Here is a 20749-nt window from a genome sequence, read left to right on the forward strand (position 1 = left end):
TTTCTACCGGAGATAAAATACCCAGTATCGGTTTTAAAGGTCGGCGCCAAAGTTTCGTTTTACAATATTTGATTTCGTGAATTGAAGAATGGAGGTACCATTGGATTCCTCGAATTGTACACGTGTGTCACATCCAAGTATTCCTGATTGAGTCATGTTTGAAATGGATAGATCCTTAAAGGAACTTGATCTCTACGTGGTCGTGACTTCAGGCAGAGTTCTTTTGTTGCAAAACTCTGAAAGATCGTTTCTTTTAGAACGATAGATCTAGATGATCTCATTTTCCATCATTTTAATGTGACAGAATAGGTAGACACTGCAATTTATGGCATGAATCCTGAATTTTCAATTATCACAACGAAATATTTTCCATGAAATATTTTCCCATAACTTTCCAGAAAAACCTCTCAAAATCGAAAGCTGAGAAAAATATTATATTCCAATAAAATGATCAACCTTTCCACTATTTATTGCCAGCAAATGTGTCGAATTAAATTCAACAATAATAACAATATCAAAACATTATACGATTAATCTAATAACATCGATTATTTGCAATAAATCGAAAAATAATTTATTTCTTCACTTTGCCTGGTGTTTTCATCATCAACAGAAGATAACACCATCTTGATGATTCAATTTATGATGCCTCAAAATACACGATTTTTATTATCTATCTATAAATGCATAAAATTTTCATTTACACCCTGTATACTAAAGTGAATTCGAGAAATCTAAACAACTTTCATACTACTAAAATATCATAGAACATGAAAGAATTGATTGATTAAGCATTCAATGCATGAGATTTCAATACAAAATAAATCATATACTTCGTAAGAAAAAAATTCAATTTATACTTTGGTTTGAAGCTAAGGATAACTCTCAGAAATAAGGCCTTATTATTTTTTATTCAGATAATAATGGACCATTTTCAACACCAAGTACTAGATTCCTGATTGAAGAATAATTCAGGATATCATTTAATTCTTTCAATTTCAAGACACATCTATATTTTTTCATTTAAATAATGTTTTATTCGTGGTGCCCTATGTTTGCTCCTTGCTCAATAAATGGATCTCCCAAAGTTTCTAACATTACAACCCTGTAGACCGATTCCTAAAATAGCCCACAAATAAAATGCATTGATAAAAATCAACACTTTGAATCCTCTCAATCAAAACAACACATTAACACAGATATATCGCAATAGCAGATAAAGGTTCGAACAAAATACACACTACATACTGAAAATGTTTTCAAAATACCCGAAGATCCTGAAACAAGTTTGGTAATCCATCAATCAGCTCCAATTTTTTTAATTTCATATTGTGTCTTGATCAAAACGTCGAATTTCATCATTTCACGCAAGGTCAAAGAACTAGATATCCGTATCGTATAGTTTTGTAGTATTTATAGACAACCTTGTACAAGGTGTCTCTGACACTGTCCACCTGACAGAGAGATTGGAAAAATTAAAGAACGGTGAATGAATGGATGATGATGAAAGAGAAATTATCTTTGCGTATTGAGGTAACTTAAAGCTGCTTAAGGACGTGACGATTTATCGTACGTATTGCATCGTAGCGTGTGTGGAGGACTTTGTGCGAATCAAAACCTTTATTTTTTTCTACAACAAAACGATAGGTCCTCATGAAAACGCTATCAAAGCGAAGGACGTTTACGTGATAGAAATTATCATGATACGTGATCTTTCAGATAGTGAAACTAGAAAAATGCTCAATCTGAAGGAATATCAGAAAAAATTCATGAATCACAACGATAGCTATTTCTATGAGAGCATCGGAAGATCATTGTTTCATCGAGTAGTTTTTTTCAAACTCAAAACACGGTATCTGATGGAATTGCACAATTTTCGACAACTTTTCGATAAACACCAAGGTGTGTTTGACAATCAGGAACAAGTTGCTATTTGAATAGATGAATTGCATATACTCACCATTCAGATTATTCACACACTACTGGTATTTCTGGGAACCTACTTTGATATCTATCCTACCAGTCATCTACAATTAGATAGTTTCGAAATTATTTTACTAAAAATGCAGTTATCCAAGCAGAGTAACTAAAATCTTATCCTGAAGATGCCACCCTGATAGCGAAACACGTGTAGTGGTTGAATAAATCATCATCCCCTAATTCAGATTGGCTTAAATATTGTCTCATTTCTGCTATAACATAGATTTATCTCCTCAATATAGAATTTTTCCACCAATATTTCTCAATAGTTGTAGGTAGAGATTGTGCGAATATGTTGAAAACATTTGGGGCAATATTTCATGACAGTTGAAAAATGCGTTCAACTATTCATGGGTATAAATTGGGGTGATTTAGAAATGATAAATATGTAGGTTTGAACTTTTCCACATACGTTTAGTCTGCTTCCAAGTTTTAATAATGATTTCTACGAGGGAGTTAAGATGCACTTAAAATAATGGATTCGGACACCATTCTGGTTAGATATAGATCGACCAGTATTCATTAATAACCTTATATCTGGTGAACTGAATAAGAAGAAACTTTCCAGTTTTACATTTCTTGTGGAAATGTTTCTGGGAACATTCTTTCATTCGATTTCGTCCAAAACACCCTGTATACCTGTTATAACAGCAAGTAGGATGAGGACATATTCGATAATATTTATCAGAAACGAACTATCAATGAATCTATCGGTTTTATTTATCTACGATGAATTATTAATGTATCTTATGTTTGGTATTTGATGGATAAAACGGAACTGTAGTAGAATTTGGTCACGACAGATGATAAAATTCGAGTGTTTTGATTAGTGTTTGTATTTGGGATTCTTTAATGCCGAATGGTGAGATAAAAAATCAAATTGCCATTAGATCTAATTGAGACCTACAACCTCAAATGACCACATGACTAGGATAACACGATAAAGTCTTCCAGTTGCATTGCTACGAACCCAAAATTTTTCCTAACAACTCTGTCAAACTAAAAGTAAAATATTCCTATGGAAAAATAAGATAATCCTATGAACATTTTTCGAAAAATATTCCCAATATCCTGAGAGCGATAAAGATAGTTCAACATTGTCTTGAACGATTGTTTTTGTTTTCAACAAGGAAATTCCCTCCTTGAAGAAAATCGATGGAAACATATCGAAATGGTTGAAAAATTCCACAACCTGATGGGAAATCTGTTAAAATATACATTTTAATAACGATCGTTATGACTTATTTAAAACAATGGGATCAAGTGATGAAAAAGTATAAAACTGCAGCAGTTTATGACGCAAAAAATAATTGAATTGCTATAAAGCAATAATCATTAACGTTCAGTATTCATTAAGTACCTGACTCAATCCAGTTATGGCTAGTAAATTTATAATTGTTTTTATATGTATAGCGACTATTTCGATCTAAAATTCATACTGGTAGAAAATTAGATAAATTTTCCTATGAGTTCGCCCTGTAAACCCTACCTATCTACGCCCATGACTGTGGAGAAATATTAGCTCTTGAAAATCCACGAAGAAATGGTTGAATTATTTTGAAATTCAATATGAAATCTTCTAATGAATTCCTGTATAAGATGTTACGTATGAAAATATGAAATTGATGTTCAAGAGGTTCAAATATTCGATCAGTAACATTTGAACTATCGAATTTGCATAATTAAACTCGAGATTTAACCCTGTAATCAGAATTCATCTCAACAAATGAATGCTTTCTTCAGCACTGCCAATTTATTGAACGTTGATTTTAATACATACTATTATCCTTAAAAGAATCAACCTTTGTAGTTAATACGTGATCTATTCTCCCATCGAACAATACTATGTCGTATATTATTGTATTTCTTAGATGAAACTTAACTGTAAGTAAATACCCCATAATCAGTATGCATGTTTAATGATCAAGATGGGGCATCCCTGACCATTCAATTTGGAAAATACCAAGTTGATTTCTCTGAACTAATTTCAAGTTGCATTAATTTCGATGCATACCTACTATTATCAAACAGGCTCAAACGTTAATTTCCCAAGGCACTTCAGCTATTTATATTCCTTATACCAACCCTGAATTTTCTCGAATTTTCCTTTATAATAGGAAAAGCTGGTGATTAAAATTTACGGTTATTCCACATTCTTATTTGCATAAAATGTTCATCGACCAAGATCGTTTTATGGTCATGTTTAAATCATCATTTAGACACCTTTTCCCAATTCAAGGGTGTTGTTAAAGAAAGTTAAAGAAAGCTGAGTTGAGATAACTGAAAGATTGTCCTGTTTTCGATGGATTGTTATCCATCCTGTATAATTGTTATCAAAGATCGAATGATTCATCTTTTCTGGCTCAGATTCGATATCCTTGAGATCTGTCACTTTAATTCTGTATTATTTAATCCTTGAAACTTCGTCTACGAACGCTGTGTTGGGATCAAATCTGAAAATAGGGAAAATCTAACATTACACACACCGTAACATTTCGCAACCATTCAGAACGTCGTTAGGATACAAAAATCGCCAGCACCTGTTGAGTTCAGGACCACCCCGCAGGAAAGAAAAGGGGTATGCAGCTTTTCCAATGGCGTAGCTTTGTGATAACCTCTCCCCTCCAATGTGCCTATAAAACAGTTGAAGGAGCGATCCTGAGCACGATATCCAGACAGCCGCGAAAGTGTAGTGTATAGTATCCGGCATAGCCTGAAGATTGACGTCCAAACGGCGCGAAACGAGTAATTTTCGGTTTGATTTGATTTTTCGGATTTGTGGAGGAGGTTAGTTTAAGGACACTGTGATCATGAGGCTGATTCTGTTTTTGTTCATCGTGATTGGATGTCAGTACGTTGTGGCCAAACCACACGGTGGAAGGTATGTCGTTTTTTTTTGGGAATTGGGTTTTTGAAGGGATTTTTTTGTGGAGTGTTACGCGGGTGGTTTTAGGGGTAGTTTCATTCAAGAAATGTTGAAAAGATGACTGGGAAGCATGGTAGTGCTCGTAAATTGTGATCAGGAGTGATGAACCCTTCGAATTATGTAACGAGATCTTACAAATGATATAAAAAATTATTTTATGTATGTTATTGTTGAATCTCAAGTTTCACATCACGTATGGTTCAGTATAAGTGATCGGTTTATGCCATTATTGTCTGAATAGAAATTTAACACCTACTCATCATTCACTTTCATACCCTGTATAGAAATTTCAACGAATATGATGCTGATGCTAGAATGGTGATTATAATTCAACTCCCAGAGGCATTTATCTTATTGGCAACTTCACCAAGGGTCTACCTGTTGAATTTATAGCTCTGAAGAAGGGTACATGACAGGAAACTTTTCAAACCCTAAAGCTCCCTTAGGAGTCGCCTGATATTTTTATTGACGTGGGCTAAGAGATATATCACTCACCCTATCGGTTGTTGATTTGAAATTCATGTTGGATATTTAAGAAAAACATCGGGGTATCACTCTTGAATTTTTATCCTATTAGCATATAAGGTGGATCAGTTCTTACACCATTTATTGAGTTAGTTCTGAATACCTAGTGCTCAAAAACTTCGAGATTTCCAGAAATATTGCATAAATACAACTTTACTCAAATAATCTGTTGAAATTATTGGTACTTATATACAAATTAATCTCTTTTGGGAAAACAATAACTCATTTTCTTGGTCTAGGACAGATTAGATGGACACATGCATAATGCTATCACAAATTATCTGAAACTGGATTAAAACAATGTTCAATAATTGAGATAAGTTGATTGTTCCCTATCGAAAATTCAAATAAAATTCGCGACCATACTCAGATTGTAAAACTTTTTAGACTAATGTTAAGACCAACACCCTGTATGCTAATTTTCGTCGAAATATTGGACCTCTGAAAGTTCTCCAATACATACCAACTAATTGTAATCGAGGAATCCAAAAAGATGTTCACCTTTCACCAGAATTCTTAAGAGTACCTATAAAATGATTTGATAATGTGCAAAAAATTATTGTAAAAAGTTTAACTAGGAGAAAGTTTTGACATTAGAGCATTTCTATGTCTTGAATTGTACCACTTCATTATATAATAACCCAATCGTGATATAACAATAATTATTCATTTTATCTTAACGAATAGCTCGGATTTTAATTCTCAGTTTTTACGATATTTCATTAAATTAATGGTTTGTTTACTATGATTCACTCATCCTGGAGTAAAGATCGATCGAATATATCCAATGCTAGTTCGATAAACAATCATCCAATTTGTTACAACATGAGATTTGTCGATTTTTCAATGAAGCAGCTGAATGACTGCAAAAAAAAACAGCTGGGTGCATTTAAAGATGCACCCAAGATTCTAAAAGCAAGTTAACCATAGGGAAAAGTCTTGAAAATCAGATACAGAAGCATCCAGAAGGTACTAGTTACTTTGTAGCTTATAGAAACGTCCATAATTCTAGGCATCAGTTAAAAAAAATATGGCGAGCATTTCGAATCCAAAATTCACTCATCTCGTTCAAAATTTATCACGTTATAACTTTCGTAGATCGTATAGTGGCCATATCAGCCTTTTGAATGACCCCTTGCTGACCGTTTAGATATCATAATATCTCAATGAACGTATAAAATACGTAAAACGTGAAATTTTCATACGACGCCATTTCCAAAACCCCTTTTAAGACCGCCATTTATGGGGTAAAAGTGAGATTTTTTTATGTGCGAAAATACGCGTTTTCAACCACTTTGATGTGGAGTTTAGCGACCGAATCAATCAAATAAGATCGATAGATCAACGTTTGAGTGTGGATAACAGCGACAACTTCAAATTAATTATTCAATCGGATTTGTAGTGTAACTGTTCAGCTTCATTCTAACTAAAGGAGGAAATTATCTTTTTTTCCATTAGAATATTGACCCGAGGTTAATTGTTCCTTGGTGGGATCTTAAAAACCCAATCAAGGCTCAATAAATGTATGTAAATATTGCAACATCGTGATTTCGAATGTTTACGTTGAACAGATGAAAATTAGAAAGGGTCAACGCTCAGAAATTTTGGGGATTTGATGTCATTATCGAATCGATTATTATTTATCTCTGAAGGTTCAGCGAAATTTGGCATTCGTACGATGAATGGTCATCTTGATATATATTCAATATTTTTTTAAATGGAACTGAATTTCTGTGTTAAACTGCAAGAAATGTTCAATATTTGACTGATGGTATGTGCAGAACGCATAACTGAACGCCATCATCTCTTGAATTGTTGCGATATGTTCAAAAATACGATTTGGGTCAAGATTTGATTTATATATAAAACCACTGTTCCAATTTTTGGACTGTGCAGAGAGAAAACGCTAAAAACAAATATTGGTTTACTGTTATACTCTATCTTTACTAGATCTCCATTACGTCAGTCATTCATTTCAAGTCCTTGAGAAGGTTTTTGAGGATTTTAAAAGCATTCTTTCGATCACTGATTAATAATTAAAATATTTCACGTGATTTTATTCCTACATCAAAATTACAGGATGAATAGGACATATCTCTTCAAATATTATCCTCTGATGTCAAATGACCTATGCCTTTTGGCAAATTTCGAACTCGCAGAAGTTTGATTCTGTTCAGTTCTTTATCATAATCTCAAGACACTCAATTATTTTCGATGAGTTCAAACTGGGTTATCGAACACAATTTTTTTTTTGCGAACGACATATTTGCATATTCTAAATCTGCAAGTTTGGGTTATAAGGTTCAAGGCTATGATTTGATCACTCTGGAATGCAGATAGGATGGAAAAATGTTTTTTTTTCGAACTATTTAATGGAAAAGAAGGGTTGTGAAGGGAACTGTATTGTATATTAACCTTATCTTTCAAGGATATTAAAAATAAGGTTGAAAGACATATAATTTGTTGTACTCTGTTGATCAGCAAAGTCTAAAATGGCCAATGTCCACTTCACAGCCTTGCTCCAATTAAAAATAATCCACAACAGCTGTTATGGAAGAGCTAGGTTAAGGAAGCACATCGATCTTGACCTCACTTGGTACTCTATCTTTTATACTGTTTGATACAAATGCCTACGTGGAGAGTATTTTGATTTGTTCTCTCCAAACCCAAATATTCGCCAAAAAGTTTGTTAAACTCTCACAATCATAGTCAGGATTTGATTCTAGTTTTCCCTATAACGCTTGAAACCAAAAAAGCAGTCGTATATCAGCAAATATCCAAACTTCTTTGTAGTTATCATCAATTACAGAAAAGCTGATGACGTCATTTCTTAATCTTTGCACTTTGAAATTGGATCATACCACTGAAAAGTGATCCTTTCATGACTGTCATGCTCCTAATTGGTGGGCAGTATTTTTGAAAGAATCGATTATGTAACAGGAAAAAACATCGGAAAATACTGGGAAATTGAAGAAAGAAACCCTTCTTCAATATTCAAATTGAGAATGAAGGGAATATAAGTTATAAAAGAGAAATGCACCTATAATAAATTTAAAAAAAATCAAATAATCCTTTCAATAATACCTTCTTTTATTCTTCAGGACCAAGAGGTTTTCAGACCAACATCTTGCAGATTTGGAAACAAGGATAGCCCTCAACACAAAGTACAATGGAATTGCAATCACCATGCCAGTTGGTGGAGGGAAATATGGTGTTGATCCATGGAAATTGTAAGTATTCATTTTCTTCCTTCTTGTTATAGAACAAATTGTATAATTGGGAAAACTGCCTTGGTTAACTTAACGAGGTTCTGCGATAGATGAAGGAAAAAATAATGAGATATTGAGTGAGATTTCTTTACCTAAAGCATCAGGGACAAACCTAATTAAACTTTCATTTTGGAAACGCAAAAGAAGGCTTTAAATTAATCATATTCTTTGATTATTTCATCATGTTAAACTCTTATTGAACAGGGTCACAGTTTGGGAAAAATATCCTTTAAAAAGAACAGAGATCCAGTCCACAAATTTGATTTGGATTGATGAATTTTCCTCCTTCGAATTCACTCAAATAAAAAAAAACTGGATGAAACATTTTTGCATTATGTACACAAAATATCCATTGGTAATTAAAGTACAATGTTCGATATTCAAACACAAGAAACGATCTTCGATATGACCATGTTGTGTGCAATAAACCAAACGTAGGATTGGTCATACACAAGTCGAAGTTTCATCAGGCAGACATAGTACAAAAAAAGTAGATACTACTAGAAGAACCCACAAAGACCATCATGCATATCATTGAGTATGAGGTTGGGAACCCACCCTTTCTAAATCCATCAGATGATGGGTTGAAAAATTATCTACTCGAAGAAATGACAAGGAAAACGCGTGGTTACATGCGCAATTTTTTTCAGACCTCGGTGAATGTCCACTCGCAACTTTTTCAATCAGCTTCTGATGCAATTGTTCTCTTACGTACGAGAGAAAACGCTCTTAAAGGTCATCAAATTCGATAATTTCAGTGTCAATCAAGCCCATACGAACATGATGCAACTGAAGGAAAGAACAAATCACGACGATTTTAATTTTTGTATGCGGGCTTTACGCGAAAATTAATTGATAAACCGTTCGATAGGTTATCGGTTTTTTCGAAAGGGTTAACAAACTACACGCTCTTGAGATTTACTACGCATTCGATTATTTCGGCTTGCGAAACTTCCATTCATGAATAGTGTAATCTGCGATTAAGAGAAAGTGGCGAGTCTTTTCGCAAACGATCAAAAGAAATAAGGGGACCATTGTTCCGCAGGTCAACTACTGATTGTCGCCTTCATTCTGCCTCTTTATGGTCTTATCTACAATTTTCCTAGATCACACAGTCTCCAAATCTGCTGTCATTGACAGCATTCACCTTATACAGGGTTAGTCTTTGACTCCTATACATATTTCAACAGTAGATGCTTGAGGTCAGAAGAAACACTTTTTTCCTATACCATCTTGTCTTATTCGGCCCTGATAAAAATATATAGCCATTTTAAATTTTCATAATGAGCTGTGCCACCCCTGGAAAAACACAACTACCTTCTTTTAAACAGAGTTGTATTCAGCCAAAGTACCCAATTTTTCAAATTCCACAGATACTTTTTAATTTTACATAACATTTCTTATGGTTTTTCCACAGCCTGTATCTTTAAAACCAAGCCGATTCGGAAAAAATCGTAAAGGAAAAAAGTGTTCCTTTAGACCTCAAGAATCAACTGTCAAAATATTTGTACGAGTCGAAGATTCAACTTGTACTGTTACTCCATTTTTTCAAGTAAGATCAACGTTCTACATCTCCTGTTACTTTTTCCTGCTGTTCCCTCTTGAACAAAGAGTTTGTTTCACAAGTCTGTTGTTGATTGTTGTCTTTATTGTGCTAGTCGACACTTTTGTCAGATGAAACCTGTCTTGCAAGACTGCTTTCCAGATTTGCAGACAGATTTGGATAGAGACTTGCAAGCAGATCTTGTAGCTTTGTCCCTCTCTTCCAATCCTTTGGATCTATGTCAACTGTGGTCTAGTCCTAAATCCATATTTCTTATGACTATTTTTGGTATGTCCAGACCACTCTTGTATCCTCAAAGTTTGAAAAACGCCATAACCAAACAAAGCCATGTAGCTTGTACCAATTTGACTGCTGGCAATCTCCTTTTCCCTATGAAGTACCACAAGAAACGCTTTAACTATTTTCTTCTTTGCAGAGGGCGCAAGAGGAGATCTGAACCAAGGAGGGTGGATCAGCTGTTCAAGACCCAAGAGGAAGACGAGGGTGATCCAAGCCAGCCAACACCCTTAAGTTACGAGGAACTTCTATTCCTGGCTAAGATCGGTCTGATGAGCTTAAAGAATAAATTCTAAGCCATTGCAATAAAGAAATATAGTCTAGTTCCTTATTAAATTATTGTGTTCTTGCTCAATTTTTTTCGGTAATCATCGGATTCGACCTAGGTTGTGAAAGATTCCTTGATAACACACGTTTTTAAAAATTGAGGTTTCTGGTGTGAAGAATCTCACTCGTTTATCGAAAGATCTGCTCATGTTTTGTTGGAGGAAGGAAGAAGAAGACTGGTAACGTGACTTCAAAAGATTTTCATCACAAGGCTGGATGTGATGGAAAGCTTTGCAACAGAAATATTGTCTATGTATAGTCAAATGTATCTAACCAGTAACTTTTTATTTATTTATTTAATTTATTATTCTTTAGTCTTAATATATTGGATCAGTATTATTTTTCTAGCCTTATTTTGACTTTTACAATTCTTGTATTCTTTGTATATATCTATGTATTTATTTTTTATAAGTGTGTATTGTTCTAATGTAAATAAACGATTTTTATAATTATTTATTCATGAAGATGCAATAAATATGTTCAATGAAAAATTAGTTTTTTATTCCATGGGAAGAAGTTTGAAACTTATCTTCAAGAATGTAAGTATGAACCAAAGTGTTAGAAATGGGTAAAAACTCGAGAAGTATAAATTTTTAATAACTCTTTGAAGAGAACAATTTTGGGTATTTCAAAACATTCATTGGTATTCATTGAGAGTAATCTTAGTGTCCTATTATGCACAATGAAAAATTAGTTTAATTGGAAAAGTTGAGTCAAAGACAAGAGTATAACAAAATTCATTAATAAAAAGTTATATACTCGGATGAAAATAGATATAAAGTTATTTTCTGATCACTGTTAGATTCTTGTATTCATAAGTTGCAGTTTGTAGTAGTCTAACATGATGAACGAATAGAAAAATGTATTCTACTGAGGATTTGATTGACTTAAACAATAATAGACATCACTATACAGGATGTATTGTTACTCGCACAAATATTTTAAGAGTAGTTTCTTGAGATTAAAGAAAACACTTTTTCCTTTACCATTTTTTTCGAATCGGCTCGGTTTAAAAGATACAGGCTGTTGGAAAACCATAAAAATGTTATTTTTTCTTCACAAACTTTTTCGAATGAAATTAATTTCAGAATATAGTATTTCACTTATTTGATGAATCTTTTTCGAACACAAGATATCACCCACGTCTTTCAGTTTTCTCAATATGACCATTACGTGCCATTAAAATGCCAAATATTCAAAGAACCCAACTCTTGAAACTAAGTTGGACGCTATCTAATGAATATTTTAACGTTTTGTAAAATAAAAGTATTCTTATTATTTTCTGCCTGTTTTTGAGTAATTTGATGTTCAAAAATTAAAAAGTATCCATGAAATATAAAAAATTGGGTACTTTGTTTAAAAGATCCACAGATGTCACAGATTTAGCTATAGTTATTCTGAAGGTAAACTTAAAATGGCTATGTCTATATTTGTACGAGCCAAAGACTCACCCTGTATACGGCTATGCTCTTGATATTTCGAGAGGAGATTAGAAGATACCAAAAGTGCAATATGAAAAAAATGAATGAACGTAATAGAGTGTCATCACGAGTTTCTTATCAAAGTTATATGAATAATTTTGTCATATGAATAATATTGATCCCAGCAAACAAATGAACGACTGTAATTCCCTATCCATGTCCAACCAATTTGCCGTACAAACAACATCTGAAGATTAACAGATGTTCAACAATTAAATTAGATAGATAAAAGTAATTAGGAGGTAAATTTAGGTCATGTGGGGAATGCGAGACTAATCTGTTGAATACCTCAAATCCAGAACTTGGAAAAGATTGAAGGGCCCACCTATGCCAACTAGGGTTAGATGTGGATACAGGGTGTTCACCTTTTCTAGATTATAGCAGCATTCAAGTGGTAGTGGAGTTCCTCAGGGCTCAGTATCTTCCAGATCTATATAAATGATCTCCTTGATGAAGAGTATGATGTCTTCCTTCATCACCAATAACCAACCATCATATGTCGATTAGATTCCATAATAAATGAAGACCTATAAAGTATGGAATACATGGGTCAACACCTCTTAGGAGAATCATAATTTCGATTTATGATATTGAATTTTACGTAGTTTCCACGCATGAGTTGTTTCTCGGTGATTCAGATAACCCAAGAGGTTCAATATAGTAGTTAAAGATCTAGCTCCATATTATCGAATTCCTGGAAATATCTTTGTATCGATTTGGGGTCTCCACCACTTGCCCTGATAGCAAACGTTGAGTCAGCTTTTATCAAAGTGCATGTCTGTAGCAAAATAGGTAGATAGATAGATTAGAATTTATCACGAATTCCATTCAAATCAAATGTTCCGAGATTTTTGAATGGCTTGTTGTCGGATCAATATTTAACAACATGGTTGGAGTAAAAGTACGTGTAGGAAGATACTTTAGATAAGAGGAGTAATTTTGAGCACGTGTTGTGTATATTCCTATACGCTCATCAATGAAATAGAACTATTGGTTTACAGAGAAGAAATATAGTATTAGAAATATGAACCGAATATGACTTGTGATATTTCAGCAGTGGCAGTTCCAGGAGTAATTTTGGGGGGGCACTATACCAACTTTTTGGGAATTCTTCAAAGGTCAACTTTCGAGTTGCGTATCTTCCAGGAAAATGATCGTAGATCTGAACGTGATACATAATCTGAAAGAGCAACTCTTCGAGAAATAAATCTGAGAATTTCATCCATTTCGGTGCAACCTTTCGGTCTTGACGAAGTTTTAACTGACCCCATCTTTTTGGAAATTTCTCGAAGGTCAACTTGCAAGTCATTTTTCTCCCAGGAAAATAATCGTAGATCTGAATGTAATACATATTCTGAAATAGCAACTCTTCTAGTAAAAAATCTGAGAATTTCATCCATTTCAGCAAAACCGTTCGGTCTTGAGGACGTTTTAACTGACCCCATCTTTTTGGGAATTTTTAAAGGGCAACTTTCGAGAAGTTTTTCTCCCAGGAAAACGATCGTAGATCTAAATGTGATACATATTCTGAAAGAGCAACTCTTCTAGTAACAAATCTGAGAATTTCATCCATTTCGGTGCAACCTTTCGGTCGAGACGAAGTTTTAACTGACCCTATCTATCTGGGGTTTTTCGAAGGCCGGCATTCAACACGCGTTACTCCTATAAAAATCATCGTAGGTTTAAATGTGCAACATATTTTAAAAGAAAATAACCTTCTAGTGATAAATTTCGAAATTTCATGGACTTCAGTGTAACCGTTTGGTCTTGACGAATTTTTATGTGATTCCATCTTTTTCGGAATTTTTCGCTAGTCAATTTTTGATTATTACAGGTTCATTATCAAATGACCACACTTTTAAATTCAAGATTATGTATTTGGGAAGAAAAAATCAAGAATCACATAAGAGATCTGAACATGAGAGATAACCATTACCAAGATAACTGCTTAGAGATGGATTGTAAATGATTCTGAATTGAGAAGTCGTATAAAGAGAATACTTTCCTTGCCCAATCATAAAAAAAAACCACTTTATTCATAGTTTTCTTCACTATAATCTCTGCCAATCAGATATTCACGGCTCGAAACTCTTCAACAGCCATCCAATTCATCTCCTTGAATTAATCATACCTTATATCACCAGAAACTACGCTCAAAACGTTTCGAAATTATAGGAGAAGAGTTAGGAAATATTTCAGAGCGCCTTCGAAACTCACAAATACTAAATAATTCACCCCAATTTTCAACCTATAAAAAAAAACGTCGGGCGTCTCTCCTCCCATTCACCCCTTCAAAAATGCAGCACGAGTCCTCCGTGGAGTTCCAGAAGATCAAGAACGCTTTCCAGAAGTTCGGAATCTGGTCGGACCAACCCTCTTCCAGATTCCGCTGGAACAGGTACGCTTTCTTCTCAATTTTCACGATTTTCAACATCAGCGGAGTCCTTGGTTTCGTAAATGAGTCCAGAACTGGCAGTCTGACGGTTGTCTGTTCAAATCTGGTCGTTTTTCTCCTTGGAGGGTACGCCAGTTGTTCTTTGATAGTCTTGAATAAGGACGATTTTGGGTGTTGGATATCAGGTAGGTGAATCAGACTCTGTAGATTGGTCTCACGTAAAAGGGTTGTCTTCAGAAGTTATAAAACCCTCCCACAATGCAATAAAACCCTAAATCTATAATCTACAACATCTCCCTCCATCTGGTAGAAACTAACAACAATCTTCCAGATATGTTCAAGAACGAAGCCTACATGAACAGCCACCCAAACCAAAAAATTCGCAGCATCCACCGAAGGAACATCAAGAAGGTCTGGCCCTACTTCTTGATCACCCTAACAGGCTGGTCCATCACCGTGGCAATCAGCGTTTTCAACGTGGTCATCTTCTACCACATCTTCTCCCTCAAGAACCACAGGGAAGAATGCTCCAGGAACCAAAACTGCAGGATGCTCTTCATGGGCTACTATTACTTCCCCTGGGACGCAGAGGAACATTACTGGGCGTCCAATATGGAGACCATAGTCTTCGCCATAGTGAACTGCATCATGAACCACAGTAAAGACCTGATCTTTTCATGTTTCATCTGTTATCTGAGATGCAAGCTGATGACTCTGTCCGATGTCATAATAAATTTCGATGATTTTCTGGATTGCGTGGACGAAAGTGTGAGATATAAGGACAAAGTTGGGTTGATCTTGAGAGAATGTGCCATTGAACATCAAGAAATCTTGTTGTGAGTTCAGATAACTTGAGAAACATCAATTCTCCACTGAATTTTTTTGCAGGAAGTTCCGAGAACTGAAGGAGTTTCTATCGGTATTATTCTTCTTCATGCTCGTTTCCCATGCCCCAGTGCTGGTGAATACTGCCCTAATTTTATGGCAGGTAACGAAATATGTAGTAGAAGACTAACCTCTAGCTTGTTTCTACCTCACTTCTTCAATTCCAGGGAGAAAGACTGACGCCATTTGCCATATGCATTTACTGTGGCACCGTCTATGGATGTGGACATCTCTTTTTGATCCTCTGGCTATCAGAACACTTATCCATCGAAGTAAAAGGCACAAATTTTGATCATCCGATGATACAAATTGAATTTTTTCAGAGCGTCCAATTGGCTGAATCGATTTATTTCTCCAAGTGGTATGAGCTGGATGTGAAGGAGCAGAAGATGCTGCTGTTGATGCTCAGCAGAGCTCAGAACCCTGTAGTACTGAGTTGTGGCGCTCTTTGCTCAGCGAGTTTGAGCACCTTCATGAAGGTGAGACTTTGGGTTTTATCTTGAGAATCATTATCAGCACAGTATAGACACCACTGTTGTCTATACTGCGTTGTCAGAGGGACTAATCTGAAGTAAATTGAGGTTATTGGCTTTAAAGATATCGTACTACTTAGTATCTGAGCCCACGTTATGTGTTTTGTGTCTTACCTGTGGAGGTACCCTAATATCCCATCTCTATTTTCCAGACCATGAAGACCATTTATACGATGTTGAACGCCATAGCAAGCATAGCAAAATGAAAGGAAAGAAGGGACTGAACAGCACCAAATTAATGACTCACGCAAATTATGTCTTTATTCTTATAGATACAACAGATCACATTCTAGTGAACAACAACCAAACACCAAGCACAAAACAATTCACTATGAGCGAATTACTGGCTGATTTCTCAGCTCTAGCCCACCCTTTCTCCGTTGGTACTGGTTCTATACGACCACAAAGAGAACCATACTCAGAGTTCTTACCATCTTTGCACTCCGACGCAATCTGGGAATGATCCCCAGCCATTTTATAGATACTTTCTCCAACAAAGTTACCAGCAGGTCCATAATTGCAGATCAGCTGACTCTCTATGTTGTTTTTACCGTATCGAACCCTGGCACAGCCTATGTATTTGGTTTTGGCCCAAACCACCTGGGTGAAATGGCCACGCATTTTCTTATCGTTGGGGTAGGCGTTGGGTTCTCCTGGTCTTGCCAGTTTGTCGATCCAGGCTGGGTTCGTCATGTACTGGATCTCTCCGTACCATGCTCTGACTGCATCCTTGGTTTCGTTGCTGTTGGAGCCCCAGTAGATGTTTTGGCCACAGGGAAATCTAGGGAGAATGTAGAATAAGTGTTTACCAGATGAAACCGTGGTAGGATTAAGGTTTTTCCAATCATTAGTGGCAGAAACTGGAGAATGTAGTTTAGGTGGAGCAGAAAATGATTCTTCTTGAAAGGTAATGTCAGGAGTAAGAAAAATCTAAACCAGAAAAGCTAGGGGATGGATAGGAAGCAGTACTGGTTACCAAATTTCAATTACCTCTTGCTATTTCTGCACTTATCGTGCTCCAGAGTATGGCAAACGTTGGCCCAACATTGAGCTATATATTCCAACTCCAGGTCATAAGAAACTGCGTTCATGTTCTTAGCACCCTTGTTACTGTATTGACTGCCATCACTGCCACTGGCTATCTTGTTCCTCAGCTCGTTGTGCTCCTTCACCATGAATTCCCTGAATTCTACTGTAGGTTCGATGGGATTGCATCCGCTGACAGGTCCGCATCTGTGTCTTCTGGCACACACTGTGTGGATATCACCGCGGCACTTCAATGAACAGTAGTTGAAGGAAGGTCCACTAGAGACCAGAGCCGAAAGGCTTAAGAGGACCAGGAGGACTATTGGTACGCTTTTAAGTTTTTGACCTTTCCATCTCTGGGATGTAAGTGACATGACTTGTCTAATGACTTATAGATTTCAATTTTTTTAATAGAAGAGGGAATCCTGAAAAGTTTTTGATTGTGAGCTGATGAGTAGGGCTATTTCATTTATCTTAAGTGTGATTGGTAAACATATTTTCTTCATAAATGCCTGGAATTTATGCATAGAAATATTTTGTGCTAGACTAGATATTTTCACCACTAGATGAACTTCGAAGATTATCTTTTCACTATTGAATCATTCAATATAGCCATGATATGACGAAAATGAAAAATCTTCCTGAGATTCTTTCCTTCTGAATAGAAGAATTTCTAAAGATACTCTCGAATTCGATATTTACAAATCTGATTCATAAAGATGCAAAGTATCGATATGACTGCGAAAAAAAAAACTATGCCATCAACGAATCATTGGTTTCCTCAAGAGAAAATGGTTCTGTTTGGTCTAAAATGAACATTTCCACATCGAAAAAACTATAAGATTTGCTGTAGAGTTTCCACAGATAATAAATGTGTTCCTTTCTGCTTTTTATGCACCAGATTTACATAAAACCTTTGCTACTCACTTATCTAGGTTCCTAGAATACTTATGTCACTAAATAATCGATAAAATAAATCGTTTTTCACTTGAGAAGTGCGAAAATTATGTGCGTGATAGAGAAGCCAAGGTATGACTATCTTATCTACACAGGAATGCATAAAAGAATTGCATAATTTTTTCAAATGATAATTGGACAGCTTATCTCCTCGGAAGCTTTTCCACAGCTTTTCCTCTTAATATAAACTTATACAATCATTTGGATATATGGATCATGTAGTTTAACAGACAACAGAGTTTTTCATGTAACAATTTATTAATAGATCTCAGTTCTGCGTCCGTTCATTTTGATCTTATTCATTTCCTCTTTGTCTTTTATAGTTAATCCTGTTACCATAATTCCTTCGTGTATCATACCTGGAAAAGATAAAATAAACAAAGTTTTCTACAATGTTTTTAGTCTCCTCAATGATAATCACAATTATATTGTAATCCTTTGGAGCCAGTACAAGCAGAGCCATCTTTCTGAGGGCAAGTATCCCTCCAAATCTCACTGTCATGCTTCCAATGGTCTCCTTCGTGGTGCTATCCAGAACAGGATACTCGATTTCACATTCGTTCTCTTCCATTTGTACCAAATTGAAGAAATCAACCTCAGAGTAACCTTGGAAAAGAAGCATGTTACATTTAAATCGAATACTGATAATTTCGCCGAGATAGAACACCTATTTCTTCGCAGGTCTGTATGGGTACTTCATAGCTAGGTATCGGTTCGCTGACAACAGAAACTTTCAAAGAGACCTTCTCCCTTATCATCTCCGAAACGAGCAGACAATTCCTCCTATTCTCCTTCAGGTCGATACCGAAACTCTTCTTGAAATCGAAGACTGCAGGCTCGTTAGGTTGAGGTTTGGGCAAGGTGACATCTGATTCCAGTTCTGGACCTTCCATGTTGAGGAAGGAGTACTCCACGTAGATTTGCTCCACTTCTTCATGCTGGTAAGGCGACGTAGATGGTGAAAAGACCACCTGAACAATGGTTATGTCCAAAATTGGGGAGTAATAAGTTGGGCTCTTGGGAAAAGAACGTAGGACAACCTGGAATCAAGGAATCAAGGATCCAGCATCATCATAACTGCCAAAATGGAAAGATGTTCGTACTTTGGAGGTGTCGCAGTCTCTCCACTGTCTCCACTTCACATCGAATGGATCTTTACCGCTAAGGATGGCGTGTTCTTGCAGCGTTCTTCTCCAGATGGCTTCTTCGTTGAGCCATTCTGCCCTGTCCTTGAGCTCCCTATCTATTTCGCCCTGCGTGGTCCCAAGGGCCTTGTTACGGTTGAGGACGAGAAAGAGGTCCTCTTGGAACTTCTTAACCTCAGCTTCAGTCACCTGCTGGTTGTTCTTGGTGAAGCTGCTAAGGGTGCAGGTGGAGACCTTTCGACTTGGAGGCTGATGATCTGGCTGGAAAATTGGGATCATTCTCCTCCAGATTGTATGACTTTTCGGCTTACCAGGTAGATACTACCAGATCGCAGAGATATGGGAGCAGTCAAAATGGAAGTGAGAGATTTTTTTAAGGATGGATTTACGTCTGCATCAGATTCTTCCTCGCTATGCAGCTGATACCATATGTTTAACGTGCCTACCAATATCGATTTATCGTCGTCTACCGTAGAATGATAAAGATCAACCTGAAAATCTTTAGTAGGATAACTTCGATATTATCATGGTATTAAAGATTAACAATTTGACTAGAATCAAATTCCGATTTAGTTTGGAAGCTTTCAATGACTCCCTCGACTAGTTAGATAAAGGTAAGGATGCTTTCTATCTTCTCGAAGAAAAAATGCGATGGTCTTGTCCTCAGAATTGAGGACAAGGCCCTAAACTGATCAGTCAAACGATTCGTTACCGGTTTGTTGACGAATTTTGGTAGGTACTTTCTCAAAATGAGCTTTACCTGATCGTACACTTTCGTTTTGGGAGATCTCAGAGCTCTGGACATGAAAATTTCACCCTTTGCCAATTTTAAAAAGTCATCTTCCTTCTCTACAATCAGGTCGAAAGTGACGATATTCATTTCTAAATATTCGGAAAACTTCTGGAAGTCCTTTATTTTGTAGAGTACGGATAATTCAAGTTCTGTTTCCTCTTTATCGATGTTAGACTTCAAGATAGATTCGGGGAAATCCATTATTTGCCAGCAGATGTTCAGGTTTTCACTGTTGGTTCTCAAAGGATCTAAAATACTCTGAAAGAGAGCGATGTGGATTTTGAAATATTTATTTTGTTTCTATAATCAGTGTTGCAATAAAAACCACAAAACATATACCTATGATTAAAAAACCTTCAACTTATGTGATAATTTAGAAAGTATAATAACTAGCCTTTGCCAATTTTATTTTGACTATTCTCAATTCGAAACGGGTCCCATCGCGAGTAGATGCAGGGGGAGGTCCTGTGGGTGTGAAAAAGGATCTTTCGATTGAATCCCTGTTGCTGGAATCTTGCAGTAAATTGCTTCTTAAAACTTTAGTTATCTTTCCTGGACAAACTTGCAGAATGGGAATGGCATTGTAATTTTTCATGCTTTTCAATTCAACCATTATGAAAAAAATTTTGATATTGAATGTTGACTTGTGTCAATTCGAAAAAAAAAA

At 35.8% G+C, this 20749-nt stretch overlaps 4 protein-coding genes across 5 annotated transcripts; 2 read left to right on the plus strand and 2 right to left on the minus strand.

The window, feature by feature from the left end:
* Positions 1–4633: 4633 nt before the first annotated feature.
* Positions 4634–11358, plus strand: LOC123320806. Its single transcript, XM_044908239.1, has 3 exons — positions 4634–4861; positions 8533–8661; positions 10680–11358. The coding sequence occupies exons 1-3, from the start codon at positions 4791–4793 to the stop codon at positions 10834–10836; spliced, it is 357 nt and encodes a 118-aa protein (XP_044764174.1). The 5' UTR covers positions 4634–4790; the 3' UTR covers positions 10837–11358.
* Positions 11359–14645: 3287 nt separating this feature from the next.
* On the plus strand, positions 14646–16367 carry LOC123321135 (odorant receptor 67d-like). Its single transcript, XM_044908639.1, has 6 exons — positions 14646–14928; positions 15054–15579; positions 15632–15731; positions 15796–15900; positions 15952–16107; positions 16314–16367. Exons 1-6 carry the CDS (start codon positions 14646–14648, stop codon positions 16365–16367), a joined length of 1224 nt encoding a protein of 407 aa, XP_044764574.1.
* Positions 16368–16400: 33 nt separating this feature from the next.
* Positions 16401–18255, minus strand: LOC123320151 (venom allergen 5-like). Of its 2 annotated transcripts, none has more exons than XM_044907352.1 (3): positions 18115–18255; positions 17152–17612; positions 16401–16942 (listed from the first exon to the last, which is right to left on the minus strand). In XM_044907352.1, the coding sequence occupies exons 2-3, from the start codon at positions 17559–17561 to the stop codon at positions 16444–16446; spliced, it is 909 nt and encodes a 302-aa protein (XP_044763287.1). In that variant the 5' UTR covers positions 17562–17612; positions 18115–18255; the 3' UTR covers positions 16401–16443. The 2 variants fall into 2 exon arrangements, with proteins under 2 accessions (XP_044763287.1, XP_044763288.1); XM_044907353.1 differs by having other exon boundaries at positions 17152–17599; positions 18114–18248.
* A 155-nt stretch (positions 18256–18410) lies between these two features.
* On the minus strand, positions 18411–20740 carry LOC123320507. Its single transcript, XM_044907846.1, has 7 exons — positions 20477–20740; positions 20050–20340; positions 19601–19780; positions 19248–19550; positions 18812–19184; positions 18566–18750; positions 18411–18503 (listed from the first exon to the last, which is right to left on the minus strand). Exons 1-7 carry the CDS (start codon positions 20693–20695, stop codon positions 18498–18500), a joined length of 1557 nt encoding a protein of 518 aa, XP_044763781.1. The 5' UTR covers positions 20696–20740; the 3' UTR covers positions 18411–18497.
* Between the last annotated feature and the right edge of the window lie 9 nt (positions 20741–20749).

Source organism: Coccinella septempunctata, chromosome 9 (assembly GCF_907165205.1).
Source record: "Coccinella septempunctata chromosome 9, icCocSept1.1, whole genome shotgun sequence".
NCBI lineage: Eukaryota > Metazoa > Arthropoda > Insecta > Coleoptera > Coccinellidae > Coccinella > Coccinella septempunctata.

Excerpts from the sequence above, each read along its gene's own strand:
- LOC123320806 (XM_044908239.1), top strand. The coding sequence starts at position 4,791 with ATGAGGCTGATTCTGTTTTTGTTCATCGTGATTGGATGTCAGTACGTT. Across the intron at positions 4,862-8,532 it reads GCCAAACCACACGGTGGAAG|GACCAAGAGGTTTTCAGACC; the intron begins GTATGTCGTTTT and ends TTTATTCTTCAG. Across the intron at positions 8,662-10,679 it reads GGTGTTGATCCATGGAAATT|AGGGCGCAAGAGGAGATCTG; the intron begins GTAAGTATTCAT and ends TCTTCTTTGCAG.
- LOC123321135 (XM_044908639.1), top strand. The coding sequence starts at position 14,646 with ATGCAGCACGAGTCCTCCGTGGAGTTCCAGAAGATCAAGAACGCTTTC. Across the intron at positions 15,580-15,631 it reads GAACATCAAGAAATCTTGTT|GAAGTTCCGAGAACTGAAGG; the intron begins GTGAGTTCAGAT and ends ATTTTTTTGCAG. Across the intron at positions 15,732-15,795 it reads CTGCCCTAATTTTATGGCAG|GGAGAAAGACTGACGCCATT; the intron begins GTAACGAAATAT and ends CTTCAATTCCAG.
- LOC123320151 (XM_044907352.1), bottom strand. The coding sequence starts at position 17,561 with ATGTCACTTACATCCCAGAGATGGAAAGGTCAAAAACTTAAAAGCGTA. Across the intron at positions 16,943-17,151 it reads AAGTGCAGAAATAGCAAGAG|ATTTCCCTGTGGCCAAAACA; the intron begins GTAATTGAAATT and ends CATTCTCCCTAG.
- LOC123320507 (XM_044907846.1), bottom strand. The coding sequence starts at position 20,695 with ATGGTTGAATTGAAAAGCATGAAAAATTACAATGCCATTCCCATTCTG. Across the intron at positions 19,781-20,049 it reads AAACGAAAGTGTACGATCAG|GTTGATCTTTATCATTCTAC; the intron begins GTAAAGCTCATT and ends AAAGATTTTCAG. Across the intron at positions 18,751-18,811 it reads ACAGACCTGCGAAGAAATAG|GTTACTCTGAGGTTGATTTC; the intron begins GTGTTCTATCTC and ends TTCTTTTCCAAG.